Source organism: Cydia strobilella, chromosome 19 (assembly GCF_947568885.1).
Source record: "Cydia strobilella chromosome 19, ilCydStro3.1, whole genome shotgun sequence".
NCBI classification, from domain to species: Eukaryota; Metazoa; Arthropoda; class Insecta; order Lepidoptera; family Tortricidae; genus Cydia; species Cydia strobilella.
In genome coordinates, this window is record NC_086059.1 from 12,221,031 (window position 1) to 12,238,804 (window position 17,774).

At 38.7% G+C, this 17,774-nt stretch overlaps 2 protein-coding genes across 4 annotated transcripts in view; both read right to left on the reverse strand.

Moving 5' to 3' along the window:
- The window catches only part of LOC134749941 (retinol dehydrogenase 12-like), a 463,382-nt gene that overhangs the window by 317,210 nt on the left and 128,398 nt on the right, over window positions 1–17,774 (reverse strand). The gene's annotated exons all lie outside the window — the stretch shown is intronic.
- The window catches only part of LOC134749913 (protein I'm not dead yet), a 57,824-nt gene continuing 40,544 nt past the window's right edge, over window positions 495–17,774 (reverse strand). For 2 of the 3 annotated variants that reach the window (XM_063684925.1, XM_063684926.1), the window contains exons 5-14: window positions 17,292–17,492; window positions 13,545–13,670; window positions 12,508–12,633; window positions 12,240–12,351; window positions 11,223–11,314; window positions 10,114–10,214; window positions 9,116–9,208; window positions 8,564–8,757; window positions 7,473–7,610; window positions 495–6,202 (exon numbers count right to left, since the gene is read on the reverse strand). In XM_063684925.1, the coding sequence (XP_063540995.1) occupies window positions 5,918–6,202; window positions 7,473–7,610; window positions 8,564–8,757; window positions 9,116–9,208; window positions 10,114–10,214; window positions 11,223–11,314; window positions 12,240–12,351; window positions 12,508–12,633; window positions 13,545–13,670; window positions 17,292–17,492 (1,468 nt within the window). In that variant the 3' untranslated portion in view covers window positions 495–5,917. The remainder of the gene's footprint in view (window positions 6,203–7,472; window positions 7,611–8,563; window positions 8,758–9,115; window positions 9,209–10,113; window positions 10,215–11,222; window positions 11,315–12,239; window positions 12,352–12,507; window positions 12,634–13,544; window positions 13,671–17,291; window positions 17,493–17,774) is intronic. The other variant, XR_010128528.1, reaches the window with a different exon arrangement.

Consider the following 17,774-nt stretch of genomic DNA (forward strand, 5'->3'; position numbering starts at 1 on the left):
TGTGATAAGGGAAAAGTGTGGACTGAGCGAAGATGTAGTGACAAAAATTGAGAAAGGTATGTTGAGATGGTTTGGACACGTGGAAAGAATGAGTGAAAGGAGGCTAACAAAGAGAGTATATAAGGGAGAGGTAGAAACGGGAGTTGGAAGGGGCAGACCTCGGCGGACTTTCTCTGATCAGATCGGGGAAATCCTGAAGAAAGGCCAGGTCAAGAGCACCCTAAACCGGCGAGCGTGTATGAGGAATGTTATGAAAGTGAAGGAAGCGAAAGAGGTATGTCAGGATCGTAGCAAGTGGAAATCCGTGGTCTCTGCCTACCCCTCCGGGAAATAGGCGTGATTATATGTATGTATGTATGTATGTATGTATGTATGTAAAGGCTACGGACGGGGTATATGTATAAGGGATAACTTTCAGTGATATGTGTCAGATAAAAGTATCAGTCATGTGGTCCGTTTTTCCACGTAAAACCACAAGATGAACAAAAACAACAAAAAATTTCAACCATTTATTTCTTACCAATAACAACAATACAAATTAGTTTTTCTATTTACACAATGAGTTTTAATATTTGAAATAATTTGAAGTGAAGTTCCAAAAAAATAACTCTTACAAATGTGTCAGCACCTCAAATAATTTCAACTACATCTACATCTGAGACAACAAATAATACATGATCACAATATAGGCATCTATATACAATAATACAAAATATATAGTTTTCTTCCAACAGTCTTTAAAACATAGACAAGATACATAGAGAAGTGTAACCAACTTTAATTCAAATGTCTTTAAAAAAATAAAGAGCCAGCCACAACGTTAAAAAAACATTAACACGAAATAAAACTATGAAAACGGATTATATCGCGTGCTAGTGTCAGAGTCACTGTGAAAAATTAGTTAACAATGTTTTCTGGCAATAAATAATTTTGTATTTTTGTATTTTTTTTGTATATTGAATTTATAATACATGCCGACGTTTCGAACCCTTTACAGCGTTCGTGGTCAACGGGTGACTGAGGAAAAACTACAAAGTGCAAAAATACCCACATACCAAAAAATTTACTATGAACTTTAAGGCTGGTGGTTGTACATGCAAAATCGGTTCATAAGGCTAGCTATAATCCGTTTTCATAGTTTTATTTCATGAGTAACTATCGCGGTAACCGAAGACAATATAAAATTGACATGGTTAAATTTACATGATGAAAAATTAGAGTTATTTATTGTAAAAGAATTGTCAAGTCCAAAAAATCGTGACCTCAAATTGGACACGGCGCCGAACTTTTTTTGTGTTATCCGGATATTCAAACTTCAACTTTTGAGTTTTGACAGTCAGAATTATCGTAAAATGTGCGAATTTTGCTTAGACTTTAAACCTCATCTACAACTAATAACTTTGTCAAAATACAAAGGATCGCCATTGCATATATAAACGCTGCTGCAAATTTCGGTATATAGGTACAAGTAGTCACAGAGTATAATAATATATGTATGTATAGTAACAAGTAGTTATAGACGCGCCACCGAGCGACCGGGGGTAAGAGAAAGAATATTCATATAAAATTTGGACAGCATAGGATTTTTTCTCTTTCACATAAATTTCGGTATTTCGCCATCGCCTCCTACCTATGATGCCACCCGGTCGGCGATAAGGACAAAGCATGGCACTATTTCCTCTTTCCTCTTATAGGAATCGCAATAAGACTATGTTTCTCTATCAAAGAGTGTCAGGACTTTGTGTGCGGCGCGTAATCGTGAACCTTGTCGCAATGCACGAAGGTTGATATTAGGCTGTAGCCGCGCGCGACAGTCAACGTCTTTGGCGATCAAAGGGTTAATTCTTCACATAGTGTTAACTTCGTTTAAAGTTAGTGTTTTTATTGTCACAATGAAAAGCATTTGTACACAAACTATACATATTTATTTATCGTCTCAATATAATATATCTAAAGTCTACAGTAGTTTTGAGACTTCCCGCCTCCAAAAACATCTACAGATTCACACGTCAGGCGCTCAACTAAAACAGTTAAAAAATAAATTCACTGTCAAATGAATATGCATTGACTTCAATTAAATAATTTGCCAAAGTCAACACTTTATCCGTTCCGCTTTAACTCTGTATTCCCTAATCAACTACTCAAGGGGCCCACTGATCAGTCCGCCGGACGATATCAGCCTGTCAGTTAGAACAAAAAATTTACAGTTCCGAATAACTGACAGGCCGATATCGTCCGGCGTACTGGTAATCAGTGGGCCCCTTAAGAGCCAGTTGCCCAAAAATTGACCCAAACATACTGTCCTAAATATTAAATTTTGACTTTGGTCTTGAAATATTTATTTATTATGGCAACTCGCAACAGCGCCTGAAATTTATTGCACTTTTACAAAACAATTTAAATGTACCTATAATATTACATCTTGTAACAATTTCTTTCTAAAATGCAACTTCTTTTCTCTGGCAGCTTCTGACATTTGTAATAATTGAGTTGACTGACAAACAAATCAATACCAAAATATTACTTTGCTAATCCGCGCAAAAAAAAACATGCCAGTAATTTTTTTTTGATGCAATTAATGTTCCCACCCTCCCTCCCACCGCAAAAATCCTCCCACCGCAAGACCAGACGATTCAACGGAGCCACACCGTTTTGTCGCCTAAATAGTGTTTAGTTTTTAAGTTTATATAATGCATATATATATGTTAGTCTGTAAAGTATTTGTAATATGGGCCTTGTTGCCCGATTTAAATATTTAAATAAATAAATTAAATAAATAAATATAAATAAATACGCAACATAACAGAGGAGGAGGGAGGGTGGGAACATTAATTGCATGTAAAAAATACGCAAGTAACAAGGGTTCAGTATTTGATAATAGTCAACTCAATTCTCATTTGGTTTTGGGTAAAAAAATAGAGATTTGCTTAAGGCAATTAATATATAAAATTATTATAAACAGCTTTAGATATCACAATTAGTATGCTACAGATGTAGTACATAATTTTTTTCTATCGTATTTTCACGGAAACTTACGAACTGAGTCCTGCAAAAAGTACTGAGGTTGAGTGAAGTACCATGACAAATACGAACGTTTCCGAGAAAATACGATGGAAAACAATTATGTACTACAATAAATAACATAATCATTTTTTATGACTATTATTTGGGCTGGTATAGATTTCGAAAAATAAATTTCAATTTTGTTTTCACAATGTATTTTCCAAAATATATCTTGACTTTATATAAAAGGGTTTGTCAAGAAATAAGTATATATCGAATTTTAACACTTTTTTTAGAAAATTATACGAAATATTACAATGAGTTAAGTTTCTTTTTCTGTGACAACATTGAATGCTCAGAAAAATCTCCCAATCTCTGACTCTGGAAAGACTTTGCTATGTAAAAGTGTGTGTCACCATAGACGTAAGTTACATTAAAATATGACGTTTATTATGGTACCTCCACACTTCGTCAAAGTCGTTACAGAGTTCAGAGGAAGTTTAGACGGACTTATTTACACATGCAGTATTTTTTTTAATCAATTAAAGTTTCACATCAATTAAATTATTTGAGCATATACTTCAACACGATTGTGGCACCAAATAACGCGTCAAAAAAATGAGTATGAAACAGTACACCACCCTACCACCAAACTCATTCAATCATAATTCGTTTTAATATTTAAAAATCAAAGACTTATTCATTGTAAAACAGTCAAGTCTAAGGTAAACAGCGTAAGTAGATGGCGCTTTACGGCGCCATGTTTTATGATAACTGAACTCTTTTGACAACCAAAGGTAAAACCCGTAAAGCGACATGTTAGGAGTCAATTTCAAAGATGTTTTAGACAACTACAATAAATAAGTTTTTGGTATAAAATAAAACCTACGTACTCCTCAATATTAACTACTTATTGGCGAATCAATCATTGATTCCTATTTCTTCAGATCTATTGACATATATTGTATATTAAATCCATCACAGCGGGTCATTAAGTCATAAAAATAATTGACATAAATACATAATGTTTTTCAACGAGACGATTATGCAGGTCATGTAGACAAATCAGTCGAAATATATAAATCAACCATTTATTTCCCATCTTGGACACATTTGGAGGGTAAATTTATTCAGCTATATAATCATCTTGCATTGTGGCTTAACGAAAAAAAAAAACACCAGAATTGAAAAAGTAATCATTAGGCTATTAGACCTGTATAAAATGCGAAGAGAACGTCAGAGGTGTTATGCTCATATAGAACTGGAAAAGAGATCCTATTTACACATTTCTGATAGTTTTACAAATTAAATTTGACTGCTGTGTCGGTGGGCATGAAATGTAAATGCTGTTTTTTATATATTTAGACATAATTGACCCATCCCGAAGTCAAAAGACTTTTTGATGGTGGGCCCCGTTTTGATACGTCCAAATATACCAAATAATCATGCAGTATATTTCACTTATTTTGGTTTTTCCTGATTTTAAACATTTATGCAAATGTTAACTACACGATATACCTAAAAGGGGTAAGTTTACCTCTGTAAATAAATACAAAAATATATAAAATATAATCAATTACGATTTGAATAAGAAATCAAATTGAATTTTCGATTACAAATGCTTGTTCAATGCATAGAAAATTTATGCCAAAATCTGGGCATTTATATGAGATTTTTTTGCGCTATGAAAATGCCTACTGGGTTGATTCATAAGATTTTTCAAAATAATGTGACTTTATAATTTTATGTAGATACTTCTACAGCTCTTCGTGTCTTCGTACAACATTTTAAATTTCTAAACGAAATGATTTAGTTCCAAGTAATTGTCATTTCTAATATTTTACAAAGTAATCGTGGCGGTTTATCGTACCAAAACTACAGTTTGTTCCGAATTGATTTGCTAAAAGGGTTTTTGACGTTGAAATAAATATCTTGGTAAAAATTTAACATTTTAAAGTATCAATTTTATGTTGAGAAATTTATGAGAATTTTTTTTTCGACTAAAATAGGCACGGTTCACATCGTGTATCGAAAAATGTTCATTAATAGGGAATATTACTGCAATGTTCTGCCGCCAGAGTGCAGCACTAGTGCACATTCTAAACCATAGAGTAACTTATAAATACTATGCGATAAACAGTTTTTTGACAAGTTTTCACTATGACATTGATGCATCAAGGCGGTTTGTTTACAGGTGGCGTACCGCGAAACGAGAAAATCGAAATTTCGTTATCTGCCTCTCTATCGATCGAATATGCAAGAGTGATAGAGAGGAAACCGAACTTAAGATTTTCGCGTTTCGCAGTAGGTCCTGTGATTGTGCTAGTGACGCCCTCTACTCAGAGTTCTGCGTACCTAACATTCCCTATTACAACGAATTTCGAATCCTATTATAACAAACACATAGCTAGTCCATTTACAGATGGGTATTTGATACCTATATGGAGTGTGCGTTAACTGTAGGGGGCAGCACTGGAGCGCCCGTCGCAAAGTGTCAATGTCAATTCTACTCCAATTTAGGCCACAAGATGGCAGAGCTTACAACGCCCAAGAGAGTCCTAAGTCCCGATGTCCTTTAACCTTTTCGACGCCGTGTCAAACACAAAAGCTGTCACTCGGACGCCACATCACCGAAGTGTTGAAACTGAAGTTGAAGTGCATATGCACGTAGGTCTATGTTGCTCTGTGGTCTGTGACGGATTAATCCGTCAAAGATATCCGTCATTGGCGTCAAAAAGGTGGACAAAATCAAATCGAATTTTGAACTATAATGGAAAAAAGTTTCCATATTTAGAACTGCGAAAATGACTGGGACTTAGGAGGATAGGCAGTAGTGTAAAAGTAAAGCTTAAGTTTTCGATTTATACAATACAAGCTAGACTAAACCTTCAGCAAATCCTTCTGAAACCATAAATTATCTCTTAGCTACATACTCACAATTGATCAGACCCTTTAACGCCGAATTAGTCTGCGACAGGTTACAGCCAAACCTGTTGGTACCGTTCAAGATATCATTAGTTGTAGTATTATTACAGGAGAGCTGTAGGCTGGGGGTGTGGGGGGTGGAGAGGGGCTTGTCGTCGAAGAGGTGGAGGGCTTCGATGTCCTCCCGTTTGAAGATGAGCGTGTCCCCGTAGAGCGGGTAGGAGCCCCACACGACGAGGGTGGTGATGATTTTGGGGCCGATGCCGCCGATCGCCTGGAAAATAAATTATTATTATGGAACACTTTTACACAATACTACCTAATAAAGTAAACCTCAATAAGGCATTTGTTGTTAGTATTAGACGACGATATTTATACCATAGAGTAACTTATACTAGAGCGGTACTGTCATAGTAAATTTTGTAACCCCAGTAAATTCACTGCCATCTGTCGACACACTTCAAAACTAAAAATGAAGATTTATAAAAATACGATAAAATGTATTTAAATATGGATAAATGATTTTTTTTATTTGCATTAATTATTTGTATGATTTTGACCCATGTTCTTTCACTGATATGCGTTAAAATTGTTCAATAACAAACGAAACCGTCAACGCCATCTATACGACAGTAGGCCAAAGCTAGTAGCGCCCTCTGAACGAGAATCGAATTTTCTTGATTTTCGAGGCAGGTTTTTTCTTTAGACGGTATCCATCTATTACGGAGTTATATCTATCTTTGATTTATACATAGTGGCTAAAAAATAAGTGCATTCCCGTTGCCGAGGTTTTGGGATTATACAGAGCAACTTTTATGGGACCAATCATGAAATGGAGATTGAGACATCGATATTGAGACAGTCGATAAAAAAACATTCACGCTCTACTGAAAAGGAATGTCAGTGCGACAAGATAACGGGGTCTACTTATCAGGTTTTCAACAATCAAGAGACCAAAGGCTAGGTGTGGTGAAAACTATTTTATGTCCTTTATCGAGACTCAAACTATCTCCATGTCAAATATCATCTAAACCAGTTCAGCGGCTTCGGCGTGAAGAGACAATAGACAAACAGACAGTTACTTATCCATACTAATATTATAAATGCGAAAGTCTGTCTGTCTTTCTGTCTGTGTGTTCCTTCTTCACGCTTAAACCGCTGAATCGATTTAGATGAAATTTGGCATAGAGATAGGTTGAGTCCTTGAGAAGGACATAGGATAGTTTTTATCCCGAAAATCGTCCCTTAAGAAAGTAAAAAGCGGGGTGGAATTGAGATAATTAATGAAGTGCCTGCTAATTTGTGTGCATAAAATGCTCAAATTGAATGATTGCTATGAGAATTTTTCCAGGCGCTATACTTACTTTAGCTGCTGTTACTAAGTCCACGCAGACGAAGTCGCGGGCAAAAGCTTGTTTATAATATTAGTACGAACACAGGGAAACTACTTAGAAACCCTCACTTATTTTTTAGAGCCAACTATTTTGGTATGACTTGACGCTTGGCTTAGCCAGACAATAGCTGTTTGGTTATCGGAAGCTTACCATCTTAGAAGTGGGTATGTGCGCGACCCCGGCGACGATAGCGTTGGGTGGCGTGCCGACCGGCATGTGGAAAGCCATGGAGCAAGCTAATGTGGCTGGGATCATGAGGTAGCGCGGGTCCATCTTCAATGTGCGTGCCTGTAGAAATAAACACACAAAATTGTAACTCTGATGGACTTTTTCACACACTAGGCCAGACGACCGGTCTGGCCTAGTGTGTGTATTGTCAATGAGTAGTATAAAATCCATCGCTTAAAAGATCACACTTTTCTATTGAAATACAATCTTGTTTACATACTTTTGGCCTGGGGTGTAAATAATATAGGACATTATTACACACTTTGACTAAGCCCCACAGTAAGCTCAAGGACGCCTGTGTTGTGAGTACTCAGACATGATTACACGTACACGATACAAATACTTAAATACATAGAAAACACTCAATACTCTGGAACAAATATCTGTGCTCTTCACACAAATAAATGCCCTTAACGGGATTCGAACCCAGGACCATCGGCTTCATAGGCAGGATCCCACTAGGCCAGACAGGTCGTCAATTCCGTCAATTCTTACTGGCTTGAAATAGCTACATAATTACATATTGGTGCCACAATAGCGATTTGTTGGCGCAACTATGACGACTTATTGGCGCAACAATGGCGACTTATCAGCGCCACAATGGCGGCTTATTGGCGACACAATGGCGGCTTGTTGGTGACACAATGGCAACTAATCAACGCCACAATGGCGGCTTATTGGCGACACAATGGCAACTAATCAGCGTCACAATGGCGGCTTATTGGCGACACAATGGCGGCTTGTTGGCGACACAATGGCAACTAATCAGAAGAAATACAGACTTTATTGGTAAATATAAACAGTACATTTTACACGTCATGAAAACGCCACGTCACGTCAGCGCCACAATGGCGGCTTATTGGCGACACAATGGCGGCTTGTTGGCGACACAGTGGCAACTAATCAGCGCCACAATGTCGGCTTATTGGCGACACAATGGCGGCTTATTGGCGACACGCTGGCGACTTATTGATACCCCACTACGGCTTATTGGCGACGCGTTCGCGACTCACCATATTGGCCAGCACGGGCAGGATGAGGTTGGCGATGGCGACGTTGCTGGTGAACTCCGTGATGAACTGCGTGACCAGCACCACGACCAGCAGCACCACGTACGGCGGCAGGCCCTGCAGCCCGCTCAGGGAGCTCCCGATCATGGCCGACAGCCCGGTGGCCTTGCTGCCTTCGGCGAGGGCGAACCCGCCACCTGGGGGGGAAAACTAGCTATTTAAACAGTGTTTATCGACACTGAGGATTCAAGAACCCACTGTAGAATTATAAACTGAAATACATAGATATCATACACTAAAGAAAATGTGACCAAATCCACCGGTGGCCGAGGCGGAAATTGAACCCGCGTTTTCAACTTACGCGGCTAACGTTATGACCACTAAACCACCCGGCCACGGCGGTACCCATCCTAAATTCCCTGGTGTATGCTATCTTTGAACTGCTAGGCGCTTTTGAACAACTCTTAAGGCCTTAGGCGGCTATTTATATTATAGGTCCAAAGTATAGTTTTTTAGTAGCAAGTTTTTTTGTTTTATTATGAGAAAGTATATTACCCAGCAAGAAAAGTAGACCCCACGGGATCTTCTCCTTGAGGATGTTCCACGTCACCACGCCGGGGGAGGGCTTGGCTTTGGCCAGCTCCTCGTCTGAAAATAAAAGTTTAATAGTGGCATAGAGTAACTGATACTAGAGCGGTACTGTCATAGTAAATTTTGTAACCCCAGTAAATTCACTGCCATCTGTCGACACACTTTAAAACTAAAAATGAAGATTTATAAAAATACGATAGAATGTATTTAAATATAGATAAATGTTTTTTTTTATTTGCATTAATTATTTTTATAATTTTGACCCATGTTCTTTCACTGATATGCGTTAAAATTGTTAAATAACAAACGAAACCGTCAACGCCATCTATACGACTGTAGGCCAAAACTAGTAGCGCCCTCTGAACGAGAATCAAATTTTCTTGATTTTCGAGGCACGTTTTTTCCTTAGACTGTATCCATCTATTACGGAGTTATATCTATCTTTGATAGTGGGTAGGGTAGCCTAGTTCAATTTAGTGATTAAGATTGACAAAGCCTGTTACAGATTATATCATTTGTAAGTAGATGACGAAGCCTGCAGCTGATTTATGGATGGACGAGCTTTCTATTTACTACTTTATATTTCTTACCTGAATAATTTTTTTCGTTTTATTTAAAAAAAAATAAAGGTAAAATAAAGAAAAGCTTTTTAAGACGACATTCTGAAATTATACAACATTTTCATTGTACAGTCGCCATCAGATATATCGGGGCGGCCGAGGTGCTCAAAAATATCTGAACACACACTCTAGCGCCTTGACTTGACAATAGATGCGTGTTCAGATATTTGTGAGTGTGTAAAGAGCGACGGTCAACCTCGACGCTTGGTCGGGGTTCGGACACGCGAGTCGCGAAGTAGATGCATTTGCGTCTTTTATGGTATATTTATTTCTGTGACTGTAGCTATCAGACGTTTTTGACGGTCAAAGGGCTAAATACGTCAGAATGAAGACGTCACTTACATGATGCAGAAGAGGAGAAGAACTTGAGGAAGTCCATGGACATGGGCAGGATGAACATGAGGACCACGATGAACATGGACGTCACACCGTCCTTAACTTTCCTGTAATAAACATTACACATATGTGACGTTTTCAACCAAAAGGTACCACATTGCCGTTTGTCGATAAGGTTGAGTTCAAATTGAAGCTATATGGCAATAGCGCCTTATTGACAACCGACAATAAGTACCCTCTTGGTTGAAAATGGCACATATAATTAACACTTACAAACATTTGTGACCATTTTGTATCTATGGATATTTGGATGTCAATGTCAAAATATTCTTTATTCAAATAGGCCTAGCAACAAGCAGTTTTAAATTGTCAAGTTTAACAAATATTACCTTAATCACAGAATAAATAATAGTACTACCGTACAGAACGGAAACTTCCTACAAAACCTAAGTTTGACAGCGGTTCAGGGACAAATCATGCTGTCCCTTTCTAATGTATGGCATTATCCCTTTCGGCTATTTAGGGTTGTCAAAATTCAAGTCATTATCTTATCTGTGGTCGTACCACAGTCGTACACGCAAAGGGACGTCAAGTTGTATCAACCCTAAAAAATTCTCGGAGCAATGCTGAGCCGAACGAAGCCGAGAATACCCGAGAAGAGGAGTTTCGCAACCCTGCTTTTATCTAAATATCAGACCAATTTATTGTGTTCGTTCCTTCATTTTTCATCCAAACAATGTCTAAACGAATTTAGAAACTTGGCTTAGTATTTTATAACCTGAAAAGTGAGACTGAATATTTCATCCTTGACTTGTCAATTTTATTTATGTAGCCTTGAGGATTTGCCACACTGGATGCGTTCTGCGGGCAGCGGTCAGGTCAAACTTCAACTTCAAAGGTTGCTGTCAATGCTGTTCATACATAATGCGGGTTTGACCTGACCGCTGACCGCAGAACGCATCCAGTGTGGCAAATCCTTTATACCTTAACAATATTACTTTTACATATCCATAAATAACACCCGTAACTCAGGAAGAACCTTACCGGGATTCGAACACCGTTTACTCTTCCTAATTCTGAAAAGCAGTCTTGTGTATTATAATTGTAATACTTACATGGTGGTAAGCAAGTCGGCCCAGCCAGGCATGAAGCCGGGCTTCCTGAAGATATACATGAACACTGCCAGGATGAACAAACCGCCTGAAACCTGAAAAACACATTTGTATTTATTTATTTGTTTAACGCAGCAGAAAAAAACCCACAACAAGACGGTCCGACGATCTGGTTATAAGATAAGATAAGATAATCGTGTTATACACACATATTACTACATATATAGACATACATCTTGGTATATGTATAAATCAAATGAATACCAAAATATACTTGTCTGGATAGTTCCGCCGGCCGTATATTCTGTGGCCGGATACCGAATATTCGACCAATGGTCAGGCCGAACATCCGCTATCCGGCCAAACAACTATACATTGCATCTCTAATTATAATAATTTGTTAAGGGTAACCCGTGCAAAGCCGGGGCGCGTCGCTAGTTTAGGATATGTGTGTAGAAAAGTGTATAATTATGTAGACGCATACCTCTATACAATTGTGTTTTTTATATAATTGTGTTATTTAATTTATTTATTAGGTAGGTTGACATTATTTGTATAGTTATTTTATCTCTTACATAATATCAAAGAGATATAACTCCGTAATAGATGGATACAGTCTAAGGAAAAAACGTGTCTCGAAAATCAAGAAAATTTGATTCTCGTTCAGAGGGCGCTACTAGTTTTGGCCGACTGTCGTATAGATGGCGTTGACGGTTTCGTTTGTTATTTAACAATTTTAACGCATATCAGTGAAAGAACATGGGTCAAAATCATAAAAATAATTAATGCAAATAAAAAAAATCTTTTATCTATATTTAAATACATTGTATCGTATTTTTATAAATCTTCATTTTTAGTTTTAAGGTGTGTCGACAGATGGCAGTGAATTTACTGGGGTTACAAAATTTACTATGACAGTACCGCTCTAGTATAAGTTACTCTATGATAATATGATTATCTTGTGAGCGTTTTGGGGTCACCTGTAAGCCCGCAAGAGATTTTCACAAATAAAACAAATACCTTTTCGTGGAAGGTGGCAGGTCCGAGGCTCTTGTACTTCTCGTTGATGACTTTCATGGTGGTTTTGGAGCCGGAAGCCAGCTGCACCTTCTTGGCGGCTTCGCTGTTTGGTCTGAAACATTATAATATAGTATTAAAGTTACTTCAAAACTTATTAAATTTCGAGTTTTAGTCGTAAGTCGTAGTCGCAAGTCATAAGTAATAAGATTCGATAGCACTCAAGTTTTTTCAAAATGGCGTAGCCGTAGGGGTTGATAGGGGTACTGACCTGAACATGCCCATGAAAGTGACTTGTAGAGAGACCCAGACTAGCAGCTGCATCAGTAACATGGGTGGCGTGCTGTACGCCATGAAGTAGAAGAAGTTCACTGCGTGGTGGATCTCAGGGAACTCACTGGAAAATAATAGTAGATTGTGTCACAAGGGAGCATAATGACATATTTACGGCGAGGGCGTACATTGAATCCTGAAGGAAGCGAAAGATTCTATAATTCTATTCTGAAATAAAATCTTGAGCGTAGTGAGGGATTCAAGTGATAACGTCCAAGATGGAAATAATTTTGCTACCATGTGACATACTGTTTTTCACATCACCTATGAGGAAATTATTATGTTCCAAAATATTAATTACCTAAAAAAATAGTATGCAAAAAAGAAAAAAAATCGTGTCCTAGAACATAAAAGTGCCATTTTGATCCCTCCTATCAGGGAAGAAAAGTGCCACTTTGATCCCTCCTAGCGGGGAAGAATAAGCCCTTTTCGAATAGGTGATGTGAAAACATACATTTTAATTATATCATAACACTGTTTACACACAAATTATAATATATTATACATATTTGGGAACAGCCAAGTATGTATATCGTGGCCTTGTACCTTGTACCCATAGTACCTACAAGGTTTGCCTAGTTTGGGGCTAGGTCGATCTGTCTCAGATTGTCCCCAAAAATATTTTGGAACAGCTTATACAGATAGGCGTATCTCAAACTCAAGACTAAGCAAGAGGTCAAAATCGTTGAACAATGTTACCCCACGAATCAAAGTAAATGGCGACTATTTTAGGGGTGTAAAAATACGGTTCGTAAAGCCTTACTTTAAGCCAGAATCATTTATTCATCAATTGTGCATTAATTGGTGTTATAAACAATTTGTTCTCTGTAATATGTCTTGGGATGTACAATGATTTTGGTTACCTAGCGCATGCAATATTATTAAGATCCCTGGACTATTCCCTTGGCACCACCAACTAGAACATTCCAGGGTAGAAGAAGCTATGCTCAGGTTGTCCTCTTGACTATATCTCACCTGTCGAATATCCCCTTGAAGGCAGAGTTGGTAGCTGTGCCGACCAAAGTACCGCAGCCTCCTAGGGTAGAGGCGTAAGCTATGCTCAGGTAGTAACAGATTGTGATGTCACTCGGGATTGGGGCTCTGAAAAAATAATAAAAATAAAAATAGGTAAAATTTGGTAAATCACGGCAGATCAAATTTTCAATAAACTTTTTTATACTGGTCCATTTTTAAGCCAAATTTCATAGACTGTATATTAAGCTCCCGACTCAACTGTAATGAATTCATTATATAACACTCTACTGGACTTTAATTAATTTGTTAATTTGAGATTCATATTGTCGCAAACACTAGATAAAACAAGACAACTTTTTTTATAATTTAATAATTTGTAATTTAAAAGGCATAATATTACTAGCTTTTGCCCGCGACTTCGTCTGCGTGGACTTAGTAACCGCAGCTAGAGTAAGAATAGCGCTTGCATTCTCATAGCAATCTAAATTTGAGCATATTATGCACACAAATTAGCAGGCACTTCATTAATTATCTCAATTCCACCCCGCTTTTTACTTTCTTAAGGGATGATTTTCGGGATAAAAACTATCCTATGTCCTTCTCAGGGACTCAACCTATATCTATGCCAAATTTCATCTAAATCGATTCAGCGGTTTAAGCGTGAAGACGGAACACACAGACAGACAGACTTTCGCATTTATAATATTAGTATGGATCTGCCTTAAATATAATATTATCTAGTAACATCTTATTTATTCTCTTCATCAAATACAAAAGGTATGTACGAGATATGAAGAGTTAATTATGTCACTATAGTATATAAGACTTTTTTTATGAAACACACTATGTAGATATATATTACTTTAAGTTGTCTTGTTTTAAACCTCCCAAACAGTTTAACATTTCAGTTTAAGTATTACATCGAAGACGCATCAACATTTGTTGCATCCAGGAGACGAAGTGGAAGGGGTCCAAATCGCGTAATATCGGGTATAACTACAAGCTGATTTATCATGGAACAAGGGCGCAGAATGGAGTCGGCATTATAGTAGACAAACACTTTCAAGACCGCGTAGTTGAAGTAAACAGAGTAAGCGAAAGACTAATGTCAATCAAGCTTGCCCTGGACGATCAACCGTGCATGAACGTCATATGCGCATACGCCCCCCAGTCCGGAACCCCAAGTTCGGAAAAGGAATCTTTCTGGGAAGAAATCAGCGATCTGCTGCAGTCTACACCAAACTGTGAGCCGAAGTTCATCGGCGGCGACTTGAACGGTCACGTTGGTGAGAAAACTACCACTTACCAGAGAATACATGGCAACTTCGGATATGGTAAAATCAACCCGGAGGGAGAGAGCATCCTTCAAATGGCACTGGCACACGACCTTGCAATTATTAATACTTTCTTCACAAAACCTGTAGAACATCTAGTAACCTATAAAAGCGGCGGGGCATGCACGCAGATAGACTACATTCTAACTGATAGAAAACAACTAAAGACATGCAAAGACTGCAAAGTCATACCCGGGGAACCTCTTACCTCACAACATAGAATACTAGTGGCAGAGTTCAAAATACCAAAAACATACAAAGTCAAGAAGGAGAAAATCATAAGAACACGGTGGCATAAATTGGAGGGTGAGGAAGGTCTCAGACTATGTGAAGACATCGCACAATACCTTCAGGAGCAGCAGGATGATACAGCCGATGCAATGTGGAGAGATTTTCAACTATACTGCAATGAAAAAGCACAACAATATTTAGGAGTATCTAAAGGTGCCATCAATAATAACAAGGATACCATCTGGTGGAATGAAGAAGTGAGAGAAAAATTGGAAACTAAGAAAACACTCTTCAAACTATGGCAACAGACGAAAGACGATGTTGACCACCAGGCTTATAAAATTGCTAAGAAAATCGCAAAACAAGCCGTCGCACAGGCCAAGGCAACCGCCAGGGATGATTTCTATGCTAAACTTGAAACTGCTTCAAACAATAAAGAAATCTTTAAGTTAGCAAAACGCAAACACCAAAGTAGTAGGGATACTGCCACAAACAAGTTTATCAAAAATGAACAAGGAAAACTATTAACATCAAATGAAGACATCAGAGACCGCTGGAAAGAATACTACACAGAATTGCTAAATGAGGTATTCCCTAGTGAGGTACTACAAGATATCCCTGCTACAGAAGGCCCTATCCCATGTATAAGGCCTGAAGAGATAATTCTGGCAATCAAACGAATGGCAAATAACAAAGCCTCTGGCCCTGACGATATCCCTGCTGAATTCTGGAAGCGAATAGGAGATACCGGCGTACTGTTCCTGACGAAACTTTTCAACAAGTTCCTGGCTGATGGAATTCCCGATGAATGGCGAAAGAGCTTTCTCATCCCTTTCTACAAAAATAAAGGTGATATAAGACTCTGCGGCAACTACAGAGCTATAAAGCTAATCTCACATTCCTTCAAAATATGGGAAAGAGTCATCAACAAAAGGCTACTTGAAATTACTAGCGTCACTGAAAACCAATGCGGGTTCGTCGCCGGTAGATCCACCACTGATGCCATACATTCGGTCAGAACACTGATGGAAAAGTACAGAGACAACAAAACAGACTTGCACATGATATTCATCGACCTAGAAAAAGCTTTCGACCGGGTACCGAGAGAATTAATTTGGCACGCTCTAAGGGCCCAGAGGGTCCCAGAGCATTACATAATGACTGTCAAAGATATGTACCACCAAGTATCAACCAAAGTGCGAAGTCAGGCCGGAACAAGCGATGAATTCGATGTAAAAGTTGGTGTGCACCAAGGTTCCGCACTCAGTCCTCTGCTATTTAATATTGTAATGAACCATCTCACCTCACATCTGCAACGAGCACCGCCATGGGACATCCTATATGCGGACGACGTCGTCATCATCAGTGAAGATGCGCACAACCTACAGCAAATTTTAGAAAAGTGGAGGGAAGCTCTGGAAACATCAGGTCTGCGAATAAGCAGAGAGAAGACCGAGTACATGCACTGCAACTTTAGTGGCGTCAACAGCAAACACACCATCTGTCTGCAGAACACCCAGCTAAAAGAAGTGGACAATTTCAAGTACCTATCAGGTCAGTCATCAGTAAAGATGGGTCAATAGACACTGATGTCACCCATCGCATAAATACCGGGTGGTTGAAATGGAGAGAACTAACCGGCGTGCTATGCGACAGCCGAATGCCCGTGCGCATAAAGGGACGAGTATACAGAGCAGCCGTCCGACCGGCCATGACATACGGAGCCGAATGCTGGCCACTCAAAAAGCAGCATGAAAATCAATTACACTGCGCAGAGATGAAGATGCTCAGGTGGGCGGGTGGTGTAACTAGGCTGGATCATGTCAGAAACACACACATAAGAGGCACCTTCAAAGTGAGACCTATCCCAGATAAACTACAGGAGAGCCGTCTGCGGTGGTACGGACACGTTATGAGGCGACCATCCGACCACATGACCAGGAAAGTGCTAGATATTGAAACTAAACCCCGAGGACGAGGAAGACCCCGAATCACATGGATGTCCGTAGTAGATAAGAACCTCAAAGAAGCCCAAGTCAACAAGGAGACGACCCAGGACCGAGCTGCCTGGAGACGCATGATACGGAGGGCCGACCCCAAATAAAATGGGAAAGGGCCAGGCAAAGAAGAAGAAGAAACAGTTTAACATTTCCCTATAATAGTAAATAAATAAAAAACTTACTCTTCCTCAGTTTTCTCATCCTTCCCTTTAACCTCCTTTCCATTTTCCGGCCTCTTCCTATTAATATACACATCCCCCAGACCCTGGGACTCCAGGACTTCAAGAATGGCCTCCACTATGGGCACCATCATTGTGGTGGCGGCGGCGTTGGAGACCCACATCGAGATGAACATGGTCACGAACGTTAGGCCGAAGTTTAGTCTGAAAGATATGTTAGGAATTAGTGGAAATATTTATGTATTAGCAACATCATGGGGTTAAACTTTTAATATTCATGTCATTTATTATAGTATTTTTCAAACTCGATGGGCAGGGTGATAGGTGTCATTTCCATATAATTTATAACCTAAAAATGCCAAATCTCGCAAAATTTTTCAGCTGTAATGAGTGGCATAAGACTCAAAATCGCACTACCATTTGAAAGTAGCGCGTGTAACCTGTAGGACGCAGCAGCCCTGTTTATTATAGTCAAGTTTAAGTTTT